This window comes from Dermacentor albipictus, chromosome 2 (assembly GCF_038994185.2).
Source record: "Dermacentor albipictus isolate Rhodes 1998 colony chromosome 2, USDA_Dalb.pri_finalv2, whole genome shotgun sequence".
Lineage (NCBI taxonomy): Eukaryota > Metazoa > Arthropoda > Arachnida > Ixodida > Ixodidae > Dermacentor > Dermacentor albipictus.
The window spans coordinates 162746230-162763049 of NC_091822.1; the positions used below are offsets into that span (position 1 = coordinate 162746230).

General features: G+C 43.4%; 1 protein-coding gene across 4 annotated transcripts in view; it reads right to left on the minus strand.

The window, feature by feature from the left end:
- Positions 1-4012: 4012 nt before the first annotated feature.
- Positions 4013-16820, minus strand: part of Pisd (phosphatidylserine decarboxylase) — a 51139-nt gene continuing 38331 nt past the window's right edge. For all 4 annotated transcript variants that reach the window (XM_070534282.1, XM_070534283.1, XM_070534284.1 and 1 more), the window contains 5 exons: positions 15879-16115; positions 13696-13833; positions 11587-11728; positions 10151-10311; positions 4013-9507 (listed from right to left, as the gene is read on the minus strand). In XM_070534282.1, the coding sequence (XP_070390383.1) occupies positions 9253-9507; positions 10151-10311; positions 11587-11728; positions 13696-13833; positions 15879-16115 (933 nt within the window). In that variant the 3' untranslated portion in view covers positions 4013-9252. The remainder of the gene's footprint in view (positions 9508-10150; positions 10312-11586; positions 11729-13695; positions 13834-15878; positions 16116-16820) is intronic.

Genomic DNA, 16820 nt, shown 5'->3' on the forward strand with positions numbered 1-16820 from the left:
AGAAAACATTTTCTATCTGTGCACTATGCTGCCGCGAACATGTGAACCGAATATTATTCCGCTGCACCTAGCACGGAGCCTGCTACCTCGCATAACCGCTTGTCCTCCCCTGTGGCTTATGGGCCCTCATCCCCTGTCCCCACTCTTCTTCTGCCGTATGTTACGTCGGCAGGGTGTCTACCAAGTTGACATTTCCAAATTCCCTTAGTTTTACAGGTTTTCCCTGAGTGATGCAGAACTGTTTTATGTCAAGACGGGCTGAAACCATATCGCCCAATGCTGTCACTCTCTAGTAAGCATATGAAAAAAATTAAAAAAAAAGCTACTTAATCCATTTTGAATACTAAGGAGCAGTGTTTATGTTATTCAAAAAGAAAATAGAAGGGAGAGGTTAGTAAAATGCACAGCAAATAAAATGTCTTCGAAAGAAAATTCCAAATCGAGTCGGACATTCTCAAATACGAATAAAAAGGAGATGCATACAGAAGCAAATATTTCCGAATATGAGCCATTTTTGTCAACTGATAGCAAGATCAGTGGTATGAGGCCCGAACTTTGTCACGATTGAGATTCTCTCAACAACTGTCCTGACATACTCTCAGCCCGCGCACGACGCCTCAGTGTTGTGTTTCACTGCTTTAAAGAGCTTATTTTGGTTTGGATGAGGGACACCTGCATCTCGGCATCAGCCAACACTTTGTTTTTTGAGCTCAAGCTCCATCAAAACGGCGGTAGCACGCTTCTTCTCCCATTCATTCGTCAATGCGCAGATTTTTATTCTTGTCCTCCTTCCGCCACTCGTTCGCCCCACGGACCAAGCAGCTTCTTGGTCAGCTGCACAGTCCACGTCCGATTTTTTCGAACTCCTTAGGGGCCGCGAAAACGTCCGAGAAATCGGCCAGTTGAAAAAAATAAATGCATGTCATTTACTACCCTGAAGGGCTCAAACCGCCACAGGCACATTCGGAAACGCTCTGAAGGCCTGTCGGCACACGTATTAGGTATATCGGTGCTCGCACTGTGAAAGGAAACACCGGATGCACGCGTGTATAATTAAGGAATATATACTGTGTCACGTGGCAATAGCGCCTTCCCACGCTTGTTATGCTTCACTGCAATACTTTTGCGTATGCTTCACCAAGTAACATTTCTGTACGGAGGCGAAGCTGACTTTCGGGAACCGGTATTATGCAACGCACCGTGCTTTCCAAGCTTCTAAGCCAATTGCAAGGACCGCAAAGGCGGAGTTCGTGCCATTGCTGACAGCAGCGAATTTCAATAAAAAAGGCGGCACCCAATGGAAAGAAGCTTCATAGCGAACGTCGAAGCAGCTAGGCCTAGCGTTGCCGCAGATGTGGCTACGGCTGCCAGCGGATCTGCGTGCGAGAGCGCCGGTTCGAGGCGGCAAGGTAATCAAAATGGCAGCGGTGGTGGCTTTGATTAATGGCGTTTCAGACCTGCGGTCACGGAAAAACGTCCGGAACATCGAACGGCGAAGAGTTGTTGTGTCCAAAATTTCAGACGTTCTGATACATTGACTCTATGGGGTACGTGGTGGTGCCGCGAAGCCGTCCAAATTCTCGGGAATCCTGAAAGTCGGTCGTTGACTGTACAGTGGCCACTCCTCCAGCCGACGACAGGACATCAAAGAAGTATCATTACAGACGATTCATTACGATTCGTGTCTGTTACTCGAGCCAGCACTACCGCGGCTTTCGACCCTTTCGATAAAATTACAGCTAATTTTCCCTGGTAGAGGCACAAATTCCCTGAGTTTTTCCAGACTACTCAAAACCGCTGAGAATTCCTGGTTGGTAGACACCCTGGTCAGTCATATTACAACCAGCGTGACTTCCCACATAGATTCCATCCATTGGATGATTGCTCAAGCAAAAGCTTGCACATGCATGCGCATCCATCTGAACGTTCTGGTAAATGTGCTGTTGCTCGTACTGTGGGTCACCTGAGAAACACATGGAAAGATGGAAGGCGCTCATTGTGTTGGATGTGCCTTCCTTATTGTCGGTGTTTGTTTGTATCTATGAATCCATACCCTGCTCCTTTGTCACTGTCAAACACTTTTGTCAGATGTCAACCTCCAAGTGTTATCACAAGCTCAATGCCGAAAGAAGAAAACGAAAAGAGTCGTAGGCAGGGCATTGCTACTGGCCCTGGATAGGAACCGACGAGTTGAGGGGCAATGAGGAAAGTAAACATTGCACTCATTCTAAAGTCCATTTCAAACATGTTTTGTGAATATGTATATTCACAGAAAGGTATGCACTCATTCCAGTGCATTTCTCAGGATTCGAGGAGAAGTGTTTCAGTGCCTGTTCAATAACTTAGTAGTTGGGAATGCCTGCCTGCCTGTATCATTTATGTTCTTTCACTGAACTAAGCCTGTCAAGAGGATTTGCTGCTTAACAAAGGCCCACCCACAGATCAGCACTTGTTTGCTTGTTCTTGTGCTCGTCGGCACAAACGTGCCTCATTTCATCGTCACATAGAACAGAGAAAGTATATGTAGCTGTGGAGAAATGACAAGCATACTGTATAGTTACAATGTTCGGACAACACCAAACCCAGAATGGTTTTAACTGGCAAGACATGCAACAGCACAGAGGTTTGACTGCATTTCAAAGAGTAGTCACTGCATGTGAGAAGTTTACAACGCTATTATGTAAAGTTTTGCAACTGTAATCACTCTTTTACTGACCTTGTTTTAAATGTGCGGTTTGACGTTGTTTCCCCACAATATATTTCCTTCATCCCTCGAAAAGTAAAAATGATTGGCTCATGTTGTCCTCATGAGCCTCACGAGATTTTCCCGCAGAATGTAAAAGTTGTGGATACACTTCGTGTCTATTTAATCATATGTTCTGGCTGTGCCCCAACCAAAGGGCTTCAGATCTCAACAGTGAGGAGGACTGGAGTCGGCGCATATACAGCAAAGTCCTCCAAGATCAACTCCTGGCCATCCGGAGAACTCACGACATCGGGAAAGCCTTTGGCCTACCGGTGCCTATGTGGGTGGAGCCACCGACTCAGCCTGGGGGCCTTTGCCCTCGGGCCCTAGTTTCTCTGGACCAAAATAAAGTTCTCGCCATGCCATGGCATGTTGTCCTCAGTGGAAGATCCAAAGACCACACTGTATTATACAAAGCGATTGTACTGAAAAGACTACCACATTCTCATTTTTCTATGTTTTTACTGCAGGCTCTTACCACCCTCTGAACAACATGCTGATGACAAGTAATCATTAAACTGTTGCATTGCATAAGATTACTATTGCTCCTAGGATAGGAACAGGTGCCACCACTAGCATGTTATCTTGCATGCTACTATCTCTTCTTGTCGCATTCACACCATTACTGCAGCATGCAGAGCCATAAATACTGTTAGACAGTGGACACTGCTATCAGTCACAGTCAAAGCGAAGTAAAGGCCTGTGCTACATGGCAATGAACTTGGATTGTGATTCTCGTTTCTCTGCAAAGATATTCAGGGGTAACAAAAACAACTCATGATGTGTCTTCTGCCGCTCTGTCGTAACTGTCACAAAGACAACTTTATGACAGCCTGTAACCCGATTTCTCAATGACATTAACCCTCTGAATGCCAAGTTTTACTGTGATGGTTTAGCAGACATTTCATGCTGCACAGAAGCTGGTTGTTTGTCATCAATTACTCCCAATTCAGAATCCGTAGACAATTCATAAATCCATCCATCTGTCAAAGTGCAGATGGACCTGACACACCGGCTCACCATGGCTGCCCTGCCGAGACAAAGCAACAGAGCACCAAGACAAGCATACTGTCTTGGTGCTCCACCTGCTGTCGAAGAATTAACTTCGAAGTTGTGTGTTTAGATTACTTCTCCATAGACGGCAGAACAAGTATGCAAATTTCTTTTTCCCCAAGTTGCTTCAAGTGAGACAGGGCATGTGCTAAAAACAAAACAAGTATATTTGGGAATGACAGTGTAAGGGTTAAAGACAGACTCAGTATGGTGTTTATTTTTTAAGAATCAGCACTTTATTAAAATGCCACTAAAACACCGCATAGAAACTGGTCTGCGCGTGGCAGCCTCAGGTCTTGCTGGGCATCCCTGCCTCAGCACAAGAAAGACATTCGCAGTCACGTGACGTACAAGCAATACTGTGTACAATATCAAAGATACTCTTCGAGTGTAATAACATCACACACACAAACACCTCGAACTTGACAAATGTAAAACAGTGGCTATACATGTATACAAAAACAAAGAGGCACTTCACAGCATGTTCTTGTTGCCCCCCCCCCCCCAGAAACAGAGGCACTGTCCCTTACCACAGGAACTCTAGCAATCACCGACTACAAGCCACTGAGATTTTGCGTGACACAAAATGCGACAAGAAAAGCATTCAGAAAGGTCTGGCATACGTTGCAAGATTTCACCAGTTGAAAACTTACACTGTATGCACGTAAACACGGCATGCCCGCTATTCACTTTCAAGCGCGGTACATCTTGGCATTTTGGCTCCGACAATTAACTCCTGCACTGGCTAAGTGGTAGCCACTTGGTATAAAAGTGAGACAAATGCATTCGCAAAGATCTAAGAATATAATAATAATAATACTGCCCTGCAGCAATGATCTTTTACTGCGCATGACTATAACATTAAAAGCACTGGCACTCTTTATCTACTTCTTACAATGCACCATCACCACAAGGTCTGAATAAAATGGAAAACCGGTATTGTACACCTCTTTAAAATGTACTTGTAATATTTTTTTTAGAGCATTCCAAACGAATCGACACACCAACAAACCGAAAAAATTCTCCTTTTCCGCTGAATGTGCACTCATCCTTAAATTAGCTTAATACGCCCTACAAGAAAGTGTAATTAGCTTGTGTCGTCCAACTCGACCAGTCACCTTGAGATTCTCACAGGATAACCTGTGATGAAATCACACATACGATTCACGCATGCGATCATCACGCATGCGATTCAGCAAGAAGCTTTTACACTGAAAGTTGTGACGACATCAACACTAACAAATGCAAGGCAGCAACCATAGACGAGCCTAAGCTCAACAATCACAACACCAACATTCCAACACAAAAGACTGGTTGACTTTTTCTTTTGGCTCACAATTGCATGAATACAAACGCAACATGACAATGACAACAAACAGGAAGTCGATATGCTTTGGCTTTGACTGGTATCAAACCACAACACAAATAAAAATCTGTCTACCTTTTCCGAAGGCTGGTTTGGTCTTAATGCTTCCTATGTTGGCCACATAGGGCAGGAGCTCAATGTGGCGTACCCCCTCCCATACTCTTGAACTATCCTGCTACTCAACACAGAGCCTTGACTTCTCGGAATAGACTGCAGCTCTGCCCCTAGATTGAAGAAGTGTTCAACGTGTTTCAGTAATGCTTCTCAACGATTCCTGCAGCAAGTAGCAGCTTGCTGCCTCTGTAATGCCTTTGATTCGACACCAAAATTTCCTGTCAGCAAAATTAGAGCGGAATATTCAAGAAGTGCTAATGAAATGCTGTGACTGGTTGAGCTGAGCTGCCATGCTTCTCTTCACTTTCTGTAGTTGAGGAGGAATGTTTCAAGAACAGGGGAGATAATGTTTCCTCTCTGATAAAGATTTCAAGTTTGCTCTTAACAGATTACAGACACACTTGCATGGCAGGCACAGATTTAATGACAGAAATAAATGATTGTTGGACTCAACAGTTTAAATGTAACCAAAAGCGGCAACCAAGAGTCATAACGTCCAATAAGTGAGCAAATCTTTGAAGCACTATTGTAGAGTATATAAAGTGAATGCAAATTAGGTTATTAAACTAAAATGAAAAAAAAAATTGGATGACGACTGACGCAGAACAAATTAAATAGCATCAACAACAAACAACTGCATAACTGTGCAAACAGTAACAAGACAGCAAACAATGTACTGTGCACATCTGCAGCAAGGTGATTAGAATTGCTTGCCCGAGTGGCACCTTCGAATAGTAATCTTTTTATGGTGATAGAAAGTGTGAAGGATCGTATCGCAATGGCTTTTGTTCAATAAGCTGTAACTTTAGGTGTGAAACTGCAAATATGGCAATTCTATTCGGAAGCCCCTGTAACTTCGTGCTACCATCGGTTGGATGACGATTTTCCGTTTCGTGTACTGCCCATGATAAATAATAATGAACAATCAAAAATAGAACCATTAGTCTAAAGGAAAATAAAGGACAGTTTACAAGCACCACACACTAGCTGTTAAATAAATCCATGGCAACCACCACCTACAGCCAAGAGTTCATCTCATGAAAATCAATTCATTTGTTTGCCAGCAGAAACAGCCATTACAGGAGATTAAAGCGTGGAAAGTTACATGGCAGTCGGCAGCTTCTGGTGGTATATACAAGTGACACAAAGAGTAAACAGAATGTGACAGCACAAGGCAACTGCGTTTACGTGTAACCTGCTGGGAAAACCGGTAACCATGGCAAGATGGTATGGAGCATGTGAGTGCTACTACCAATGACATGAGCTCGTCACACTTACTTTCTACCACGTCACGGATAAATGTCATGCTCCAATTACTCTTTCTGCCACCCGTGTGCCACCATGTACGCCGCTAGTGGCGTGATGAAAATCTCTACATTTCTTACGTACGCTAGGACTCTCCTATTCATGATGCTACTGTACTATCGATGTTTCATGCTATCAGTGAGTGCCACGTACCATCATTATGATGATCTCCGACAAACGGAGGCTGGATGGAGGAAGAGATGCACTCTGGAAATTCTTCTGCACATCCTCCAATACTCCGGTGAAGAAATGCAGAAAGAATTATCGACTCGGCAATCTATCGGCTTAGTGAAAATTAAACTCCAAAAAATTCACGGTTTGGAAAGTTTGCAGTGCATATCACGTACAATACAACGGCTTGTGTCACAAAAACAAAATAGAAAGAAACAATAATAGAGAGCGTACGGTGAACAGAAGGTGTCATCATATTAAGGGAATATAATTTAAAAACAAGGAGCTTCTGAACACTGTAGCGCAGCAGCTTCAGATATCAACGCTATATCACAGACAGCTGAGAGATTGTCCCTTATCCTGTCATTTTGCTTAAACAAGCTCGTAAGGCGGCCAAGAAAATTCTAGTAAAGAGTGTGGGGATAAAATTAGCTTCAGTGCAGCCTTGATGGCCATGTGCGTGTTATTACCTTTGACTGTGGCAGATTATGAGTTACAAACTACCAAGGATCTGTCCTGGAGCACTCACGTCTGTTTAAAAAATGGAAAATAACCCACAAGTACAATTTGACTCCTTAGTAGGGATGTGCGAATATTCGAAACTTTCAAATAACAAACTGAAGAGTGCCCGATTTGACTCTCTCTTCGAATCGAATAGTAACTGTTCATAGATGCGAATATTTTTTAAATACTTTTCAAATGTTTCAAGACATGAACTGCACCTAAATATACATAAAATTGGATCAAAGGTATGGTAATTTGGACATGGTATGGTAGTTTGGACATAAAACATGAGAGCTTGTGTAGTGGAGCAGGCTATGTCACTTATGTAGCCATACTTTGCAGGCTGTAAAGTGATAATTTGCACTTTCTGAAGAGCCCTGTGCATGCGACGAAAGTACTTGTGTGCTTCCAATGCTCCATTTGTGCTTCTAATAAATTTTGCTTCATGTAGCATATTATGCAATGACAGAAACTTGTCAACCTTAAGAATACTGGTATGTGAACATACCTTTATTATTAATTGTGATAACAGCTATTCATTATTCAAGAAGTATTTAATGTTTGATTAGATTCGATTCATTTCAGACACTATTTTATTCGTATTCGATTTGGTCTCGAAAATCCCTAGTCGCACTGCCCTACTCCTTGGCACTAGCAATGAGCCTCCCATCAGTAATATCAGCAAGGGACTGTAACCGGGGAAATTCCTTCACAGAATGCTAGCCAAAAGAGTGCTGCAATCTTTAGTGCAAGCAGCTGAATCAGGTAGTCTTTCTCTTAGCAAATCAATTTAGTGTGAATAAGCAATCACGCTGAAGGAATGATAATCTCCTGTTTCGACATACATGGATATACAATGAAACCAGCCATGAGGCAATTTATGTATATGCAGGGCAGATTCTACACTAACATCACGTGGCTGCACCTCGGTAATTCTATCCTGAACCGGAAAATATGACACATAAAAGAGTACTCTTATGCTACGATAGTGAAACTGGGTCCAACTTGTGAACAAATGTTCTGCTACTTGCAGATATCAAAAAGCTTTCTAGTTTAACAGCCACAAGTCTTCTCATGATTCCAACTTGTACAATACACATCATACTTTTGATTGTAAAACATCACAATGGAAAAAAAAAAAAACAAGGCCATTAACCTATAAGCACATAGGTACACTTTACTTTGCTGGTGATCATACAGGGAATAAAAATTACCAAAGCAGGCCCGGATCGTGACCATCACACATTTGCAATAAGTCAGGCTTATAAACTGCTACAACAACAAGTAAAATGTCTTTCAACTTAGCAAGTTAATTGATGAGAACACTGTACACTGTCAACATGTAACATCATTATAGTAACGCCTAGTTTTTACAATTGCAGCATTTCATTTTGCATCTCTACCAGCCGTGTGTGGATGTGGAGCTGCAACCGCAAACCACAACCTGCACGTACATGTCCCCTGGGTACTTAAAGTGCAACTGCTTTACTTGGCACAACTCGTTCTCAACCTCGTCATATTTGCATGGTCAACGCAATAGAAACTGTGTCAATGTAAGCATTTGTGCACAAATCAAGTGCTAAAGGAAAAAAGGAAAAGGCTGGGCCTTACTACTAACAGAACTGCACTGATCTCAATCAGCCTCTTTCAATAGAAAAAAAAAAAAGACACAAACAGTGCATATGATACGAAATGCTATAACAACGTGCAGTTCGAGTTTAGCCTTACTGCAGTGCATAAAGTTGTCGCATACAAGATAGGCATTCACGGAGGGACATCACCTCCTTGCAGCTCTCCACGCGAGCTGGTGCAACAATGGGGCGACACTAGCTCTGCACCAGTGATGATAGCAAAAATACATCAAACCACCTCTGTGGACCTTCAGGCAGCCTTGTGAAGATTGCAACATGCCCACTGCAATCCCTCACTATGAGACGGAATTCAATGATGACGAGTGTTGAAAACGAAACTCTGAATATCGCAGCAGCTGACCTCACGTCTGTGCCTCTTGACAGCTGCTACTGGACTGTCGGCAGATGAGCTCACCGTACTTGATGCGCTGGCCTTCCTTGAGCTCAAGCGAGAAGTCCCGTGGTGCCTCAAAGATGAGCACAATGGTAGATCCCAGATTGAACTCGCCGAAGGGTTCGCCCTTCTCAACGCTGATGCCCTCAGAGTTGTGGTTGGACTGGAAGCATTGGTCATTGAAGTTGTGCTTCTTGTACTTTCGCCGGTTGGTCACAAGGTTCTGTTGAGGCCATCAAAGAAACGCAAGAAGCAAAGATTTGGAGTCTGGTTACAAACAAACAAATGGTTCAGGTAGTGAGAACATGTGTTGGGAAATCATGGACCACACGCAACAATATAAAATTTAGCTCCAGCACAGCATGGTTTCCAAGCAAATGCCAGACTTTTAGTTGTAAGTATGAGAAAAGCTAGTCTAGATGAAAAGAATATATTGCAGCTATGAACAGAAGCGCTATCCAAGATGATATAAAGAAAACGAACAGGAATCCTGACATAATGTGTTTATCAGCATAAAGAAGGGGCTCCTAACAACCCACAACAATATTTTCCTATCTGCGTCATTGTTTCATGTATTCGAAACACCGCAGTTTAAATGCCACAGAAGGGCTCCCTCACAAGTATCGCACGAATTTTAGGGTTACTATATACTGCTTGAACATAAGAGTGTCTTGAAAAAGCTTATCAGGACCTTCAGCAAAATCATACTATATGCTATGCATGTACCATATGCACTTTATGCAATGTGAGTGCATGGGTGCAAGCTTGGACACAAAGACAAGCCAAATTTTAGCATGATTATAAAGAGACCTGCAACAATCAAGTACCCTGAGGAGAAACAATTCCTTCCCTAGTATGCAACTTACATTATCAAAGTAGACCTTGATGGAGCCAACGTTGGTAGCACCAACAGCAGTCATACTAAAGAATCCATGTCGCCACCGGCCCATATAGACTACACGCTCATTCATATTGAACAGGCCAGCTATCCAGTTGACGACACCTGGTCGCACACTCAGAAGGGTACCTGAAATATTACCAGAGCACAGTTTTATTTACCCTTCAACCTGGAAAAGCTGATACACGCGTCGTCCCAAGCCTGTGTTTTTAAATGTTGTGACAGTTTACATGCTGATAACACGTGCATCTACAGAGATTTGAAATAAAAAGGCACAACCTCCGAGAGAGATTGACTCGACTACCACATCAATTGCCAGTGCTCATCTCTGAATTTGAGAACACTAAATTCAACACGCACATTCCATTCATCATGTTAAGCAGTTCAGATAGCTCAACTCCTAAAAGAAGGTGAGAACACCTTTGGTGAGAACACCAAAATGTAAGCCCACTTTTGTTGGGCACCTAATAACAAGAGTGAAGCTCATGTAGGAAGATGTTGTTTTGCAAGGCAACCATTTATACATAAACCATTAAGCTGCATGCAGCATCGTCTTGTCACACACACTTCACTCAATTAAAGAGTTGCAAGAAACAGCAGCACTCATTTATGCTTTCAAAACAACTGTGACACCAATAGTGATAACCAATAGCAAGCACCCAACCTGTAAAACCAAAATCACAAAATGTACTACAAAGAGCAAAAAGAACCCACTCTTTCACTCTAAAAATGATTACACCCTTTGGGGTGTATCTTGTCCTCAAACAATAGTAATCTGTTTTCTTTGCATTTCCTTCTATGAAAACTTTGTGCTTGCTACTTTCCTGTCAAGAATGCTATGTCATGCTGATAATGCACATGCTGTTCGTGAACTGCAAATACCAAACATGCAGTGTGAAAAAAGGAAAGGCCTGCAAGACAGATGATTACAGTTTGGGGACCAGGTAAGCCTCAATGGGCGTAATAGCAAAGTAAAACTACACTCTTCAGAAGATGTTTCGTTCGTGCGACTCCTTTAAGCTGTAAAACACTTCGATGTTCATCAGGGTTTATCTTAACCCAAAATATTCCCATCTACCTTGTGTGAATTTTCTTTACTTCAACAACCTAGTGCCAGCTGGTTTTTGTGGTGGGAAATGCTATGTCATGCCAAGATGTGCATGGCATTGCCAATAGGAAAGTACCAAATATGCATTTGATTGATGGTAATTACTGTTGCAGGACTAAATAAGCTTGAAATGGTGTAAAACTTTTATAGGGTAGAGTTATTTTCACCTTGTAGGGTTCATTTCAGTTGTAGAGTATAACTTTATAAGTGCACAGGTGTAACAACAGCATGGTACAGCCTAAGGGCAGTCACAGGTGCATTTGAGAGCATCAGCAACCATTTGGGAATCAACGAACCTGGGAAATGCCTCCGGTGTTGCACCTCCCACTGCACAGGGGAGTGGAAACGGTGATAGTCACCAGGGGCCAGGTACACCACGCAGTGATACAGATCGGTGTCTTTCTGCTGCAGAAGTTTCTGGTGGTATTCCTCCTCACCCTGCAACATAGGCGAAAGCATTTCAGCAAAGAACACCACTCATGACTGATCGACATCAATGCATTCAAAAGGCAAAACTAAGCTAGTTCTTGTAGAACAATACTATGGGAATGTTCTCAACAGAAAGTTTCAAGGAGGAAGCAGGATTCAGCTTGGTGTCAGAGTCACCAGATGAAATAGTGCATTTGAATTTGGCTATTTACAGACAAGTGTGCCACTTATTCAGAGTTGTTCTGAGAGGACCATACAGTTGGAGATGCTCCGGTTCATATAGTCATTGAGGTTGACATCCACCTGAATGTAACACAAAGCTGTACCAACCAATTTTAACATTCAAGACTGTAGCAATTGATCAATCAGGTGTCCACACACCATCACAGCAAGCGTCCTTTAAGATGAACATGAAAGGACCTCAGAAACCTAGCACAGGTGTTGTTACCTCAACGAATCTTAATCTTGAAAAAAAAAAAGGGGGAGGGGGTTTATGTGCCAAATCCAAGATTTTATTATGAGGAATGCCGTAGTGGGAGACTCCAGAATAATATGCACCACCAGGAGTTCTTTAATGTGCACCTAAACCTAAGTACATGGGTGTTATCGCATTTTGCCCCCATCGAAATGCGGCTGCTGTAGCCGGGATTCGATCCCGCGACCTTGTGCTCAGCAGCCAAACACCAAGATGTTGATCTCAGCAGAAGTGCACTGCATCTATGGGAAACCAGACAAAGGTCGCCCAACAATCGGCTCAGCATAGCAGAGGATCTGGCTTAAGAGTCTTGGTCACAAGTCATAACAGCAGGTTAAAATATTTTTCTGATGTGACTGATAAGCAAATTCCAACAGGAGTAATTTCTCCAGAGACAAAAGATTTGCAAAGCAACAGCGCTACCTATCATGTCAAGCAAGGTGGGCCAGGTAAATAAAAACACACATAGGACGAAGAAGGAGCTAACAAAAGATGTGACTATTGTGACTATCACTATATGTGACTATAATACATATGTGAAAGGGTGAGACTGACAGAAAGACTGAGGAGAGAGGGAGTGGGTGTGAAGACATGCAAAGAGGACTGTTCACTAACACAGTATGAGGCAACCATAAAAAGGAGACAGATAACAAAACCAAGCAAAGCATAGGTAAAAATAACTGTATTACAGTAAAACCTCGTTAAACCGTACCCGCTTAAATAGTAGTTTCGGTTTAAAAGTAGTAAAGTCAATTCCCCGACTCAGCGGCCATTGAACATAATGTATTTTGTATCCGCATAAACCGTACCAGCTCATTGCGTACGCATCGGTTAAAACGTAGCGTTTCCACCTTTCGTCGTTGTTGCCTCTGTTGTTGCCGAAGTGTCGACTAGCGACAGTGATGAGGACGACATGGAAAGCGACAGCACGGGCGATTCAGGCCCGACAGTGGCAGAAGCTGCGCGTTACGTCAGCCTCGTGAATGCAATCGTCGCAACGAGAACAGGGGCGCGATAACGTAACTATTCCAAACGAAAAGTTTTCCAAACTCCGGCACCCGGCAATGAAAAAGGCGTGCGAGTGTGTGCCGAGAGCAGGGGGGCTGGCTGAGAAGCTGGCACGCAGCTTGAGTAAGTTTGAGGCTGCTGTCGTCGTGCTAGGCCGCCGCGGCATCAAACGAAAATAACTTATGTCGCGCGAAGTGAATAAATACTGCATGTTTTTCCCCTTTCATCGCACTCTCTCTGAGTTCCGTTTTCGACAGGTAAGTGGGCGATCTCATGCTATTTCGGTTAAACAGCACTACCGTTTAGTACGTACTTTTTCCGAGCTCCGGCCGACTACGGTTTAACGAGGTTTCACTGTACTATGATTTCTTCGGCTTAACAGTCTTTTGGCTTTTTATCGCCGTTATTAAATATTGAGCTACCACCCACTGCTCCCATTCTTCTTGCTCACAGCAGGAGGCAGTAATAGATCAGAATGAGCTGGTCAACTTACATTAGTGTGTAGACAGTGCGGGTCCCACGGATGAGGCCCAAGGAACCTTGGTAGTGAATAGGTGATGCCTTTCACCTGCTCCGCAAAACCTTTCTCTATGCGACCAAAATGCAGCACAGTGCCGTCTGCTGGGCTCACCTGGAAACAACCGTGGCAACGCAATGTTTGACAAAAGAGTAATCGCAAGTAGTCTACCTACAACGTGCATGGCCTGTTTGTACGAAATATTTCATTGCATGAGTGAAAGCTTGACTCATAATTAAAATCTCACTGCAGTCGGGTACAAATTTGGAAAAAAGGGGGCGTTTTCTCCTCCAAGGCAGATGCACACGAGCCTCCACCAATGGGTGCGCACTCTATACTGATGCCACGAGCCGGATGGCCGGTGACCCCGCCAATGGAGAAGATGGCCGCCCGCCGCCTGCAGTCGCATAAGTCGTGTGCGTCTGCCCCTCATCATAGTGAATTCCCACACTGTTTGTGGTTGGTATATCATACCGGGCATATTACTGCGAGCCTAGGATGCGCCATTTGTGCAGCATGCGTTTATTCTGAGCCGGGATCCGGCAACAAAAGATTGCAGCGAGCATCACTGACGGTACGCTACGCGAATTGGCGAGACTGCAGGCTTGCAAAGAAGGTGAAAAGGGAGAAAGAAAAAACCTATCACATTCTTGAAGATAGGTTTGTGAAAAAAGAAAAATGTATATATATATAAATCTTATGCTATATAAAACCAAGAGTATTTATTTAAAACAATGAATGAAATATTTTAGTACCTTTCCTGCCTCAATCTTCTTCTCGCCCCAGTTTCGTAATAGTAGTTTCGATAAATGCATTGCTTTTTTTCTAAGTACTTGTTAAATAGCAACTCATTCATTTTAAGCTCTGAAAGCGAACAAGAAATGTGCCGTGTACATGTAAACCAGTGCAAAAGCCATTTAGAGCGCTGCTCTTTCTATTTTTGTCCCTTGCAATGAAACTAAAAAGCAGATAACTTGCAGCGTTGTAGAAGGCATGGGGCTATTTTGTTCTTGCGATCTGGCATGTGCTGTAGCATTCCAGTCACGAGAGTTCTACCAAGCCAGTCACCAAAACACAGAAGTCTTTAAATATAACGAGAATTACGCGTTTTAGAAGCATGGCATTTTGAGTAGGACTATTTTAGTTGCAGAGGCAATTGGCTGTTGCGCTTCGGTCATCTGGGCGGGGCCTCCCCTTTTTTCTAAAATATTATCTGACTATAGGCACACAATTCAAAGCACACGATTTTGGCCCTACAAGGCGGTACAGCGTCAAAATGACTATAGCGATTAGAATTTATATTGCCTCTGCGACTGAAAACTAACTTTTTCACCACCATGTGTTGCTGTCAGCTGCTTTCTCAAGAGAGAGATGGATGTCACGGCTGACTGAGAGAGGGCTTTACAAGCAACGTTTTGTCCTATTCCTGCTCTGCTCTACCTCCACAGATTCTCTGTGGGGCACAATTGACCTCTTAGAGCCAGAATTTCTTTTTTTTTTCTGAAGACAAACATTTGAATTTAGCTTAGATAGGCTTTTGTAGAGGTTAGAACATCAAAAGTTGCATTCACTCTATATTCTAAGCATGGCTGACACTTCTGGGCTCACTTGGAAAAACTGAAATGGACACATAGCACAAAAGAATGCCTTCATATCCTCAAATTATTTGCCATGTTTCTGCACTGTGCGAACTCTGATTTGGCGGACAAACTGTCTTACCTCTCACTGCACAGCACACGTGCGGAACATTATTTTCTGTTTAGGAAATGGTGACATGTCAACCATGTTTTTGTCAGCTGACTACATCTTGCCACATGGTGTGGTAGAGCAATGACAGGAAAAAGGAGACTTGTAACTGTGTGCCAATGCACATGCTGTATGCAGTGCTAATGTCTGAGGACTCGGTGTCTACTTCAATTGAATACCTGACAATGGTGTCAAAATCAGGTCTTTTCTCGATTGCCGTCCTGTTTCCATTCAGGAACTCAGAATGTTGCGAAATCGCGACAACTGTCTAGCAAAGGCATAGGAGCCATCACACCTGCGTTTACAAACACTGCACTATTTACTCTTACCTCCTGAAAAAACAACAAGCATACGAGCATGTGTCCCCTTCATATGAAAAAAAAAGTTTCGTGGACCCACAAGTGCCAACGTACCACACAGTCGCCTGGGCAAAGGGGTCTAAGGCCTGGCTTGAGTGAGCGTCGAAAGAACTCCCCCAGATTCCGATACTGCCGCAAGTCCTCCACTTCAGCCTCGTGTACGTCGCAGCCAACGACCCATGCAAAAAGGCCCAGCACCGGTGCGCGCAGCCACACAGGCAGCTCTATGTCGTTGGCCCAGCCCCACCACCGGGAAGCCATGCGCAGGGGCAGCATTCGGTAGAAGGACACCTGCACACAAGGCAAAAAAGCAACAGTTCAAATATAAAAGAAGAAAAAAAAACTGATAAGAGGCCGAGTTGCTGACCATCGCGAAGCCCTCGCAAGAGGCAGATTTGGTGAGTTTCACTAAACCACTGCTGCCGCAAAGCAAAGGGCATTGCACCGGTAACAGTAATCATGATGCAGGTTGAAAGGCAACTATGGTAACACAATTGTAGGGCTCAGACCATGACAACCTGCTTAACCTTCAAGGCCAAACAGCAATGAGGTGACAACAAAAAGATCTCACAATAGGAGTAGAGTTGAGGAGACCATACCCCTAAACTTCGCCTTAAAGTTCACTGGAGCAACCCACAACGGTATTTTCCTCGACATTCCTCTCAATGTTGCCTCAAACCCAAGTCAATAGGAAAGTGGTGAGGACTACAGTTATGGTCCAAGCAGACCTCCTGTACATGTGCTCTGAATGTGGTGAAATCGATCTATTAGGACCTGTACATCAGACTTTTGCCTGATCTGGTGCACAGTTTGAATGAGCTGAAGAAATATGTATTTGCGGCCCAGTTTATTATCTTAATGAAATTGTATCTTGCTATACTATATTAGCATGTTTCCTGTATTCCCGTGCATGTTTTTGCTTAGGGTGAATCTAGATGCCATGAAATTTGATTGGGCTACAAAGGGTTTGGGGACCTTCACCCAACACAAAATAAT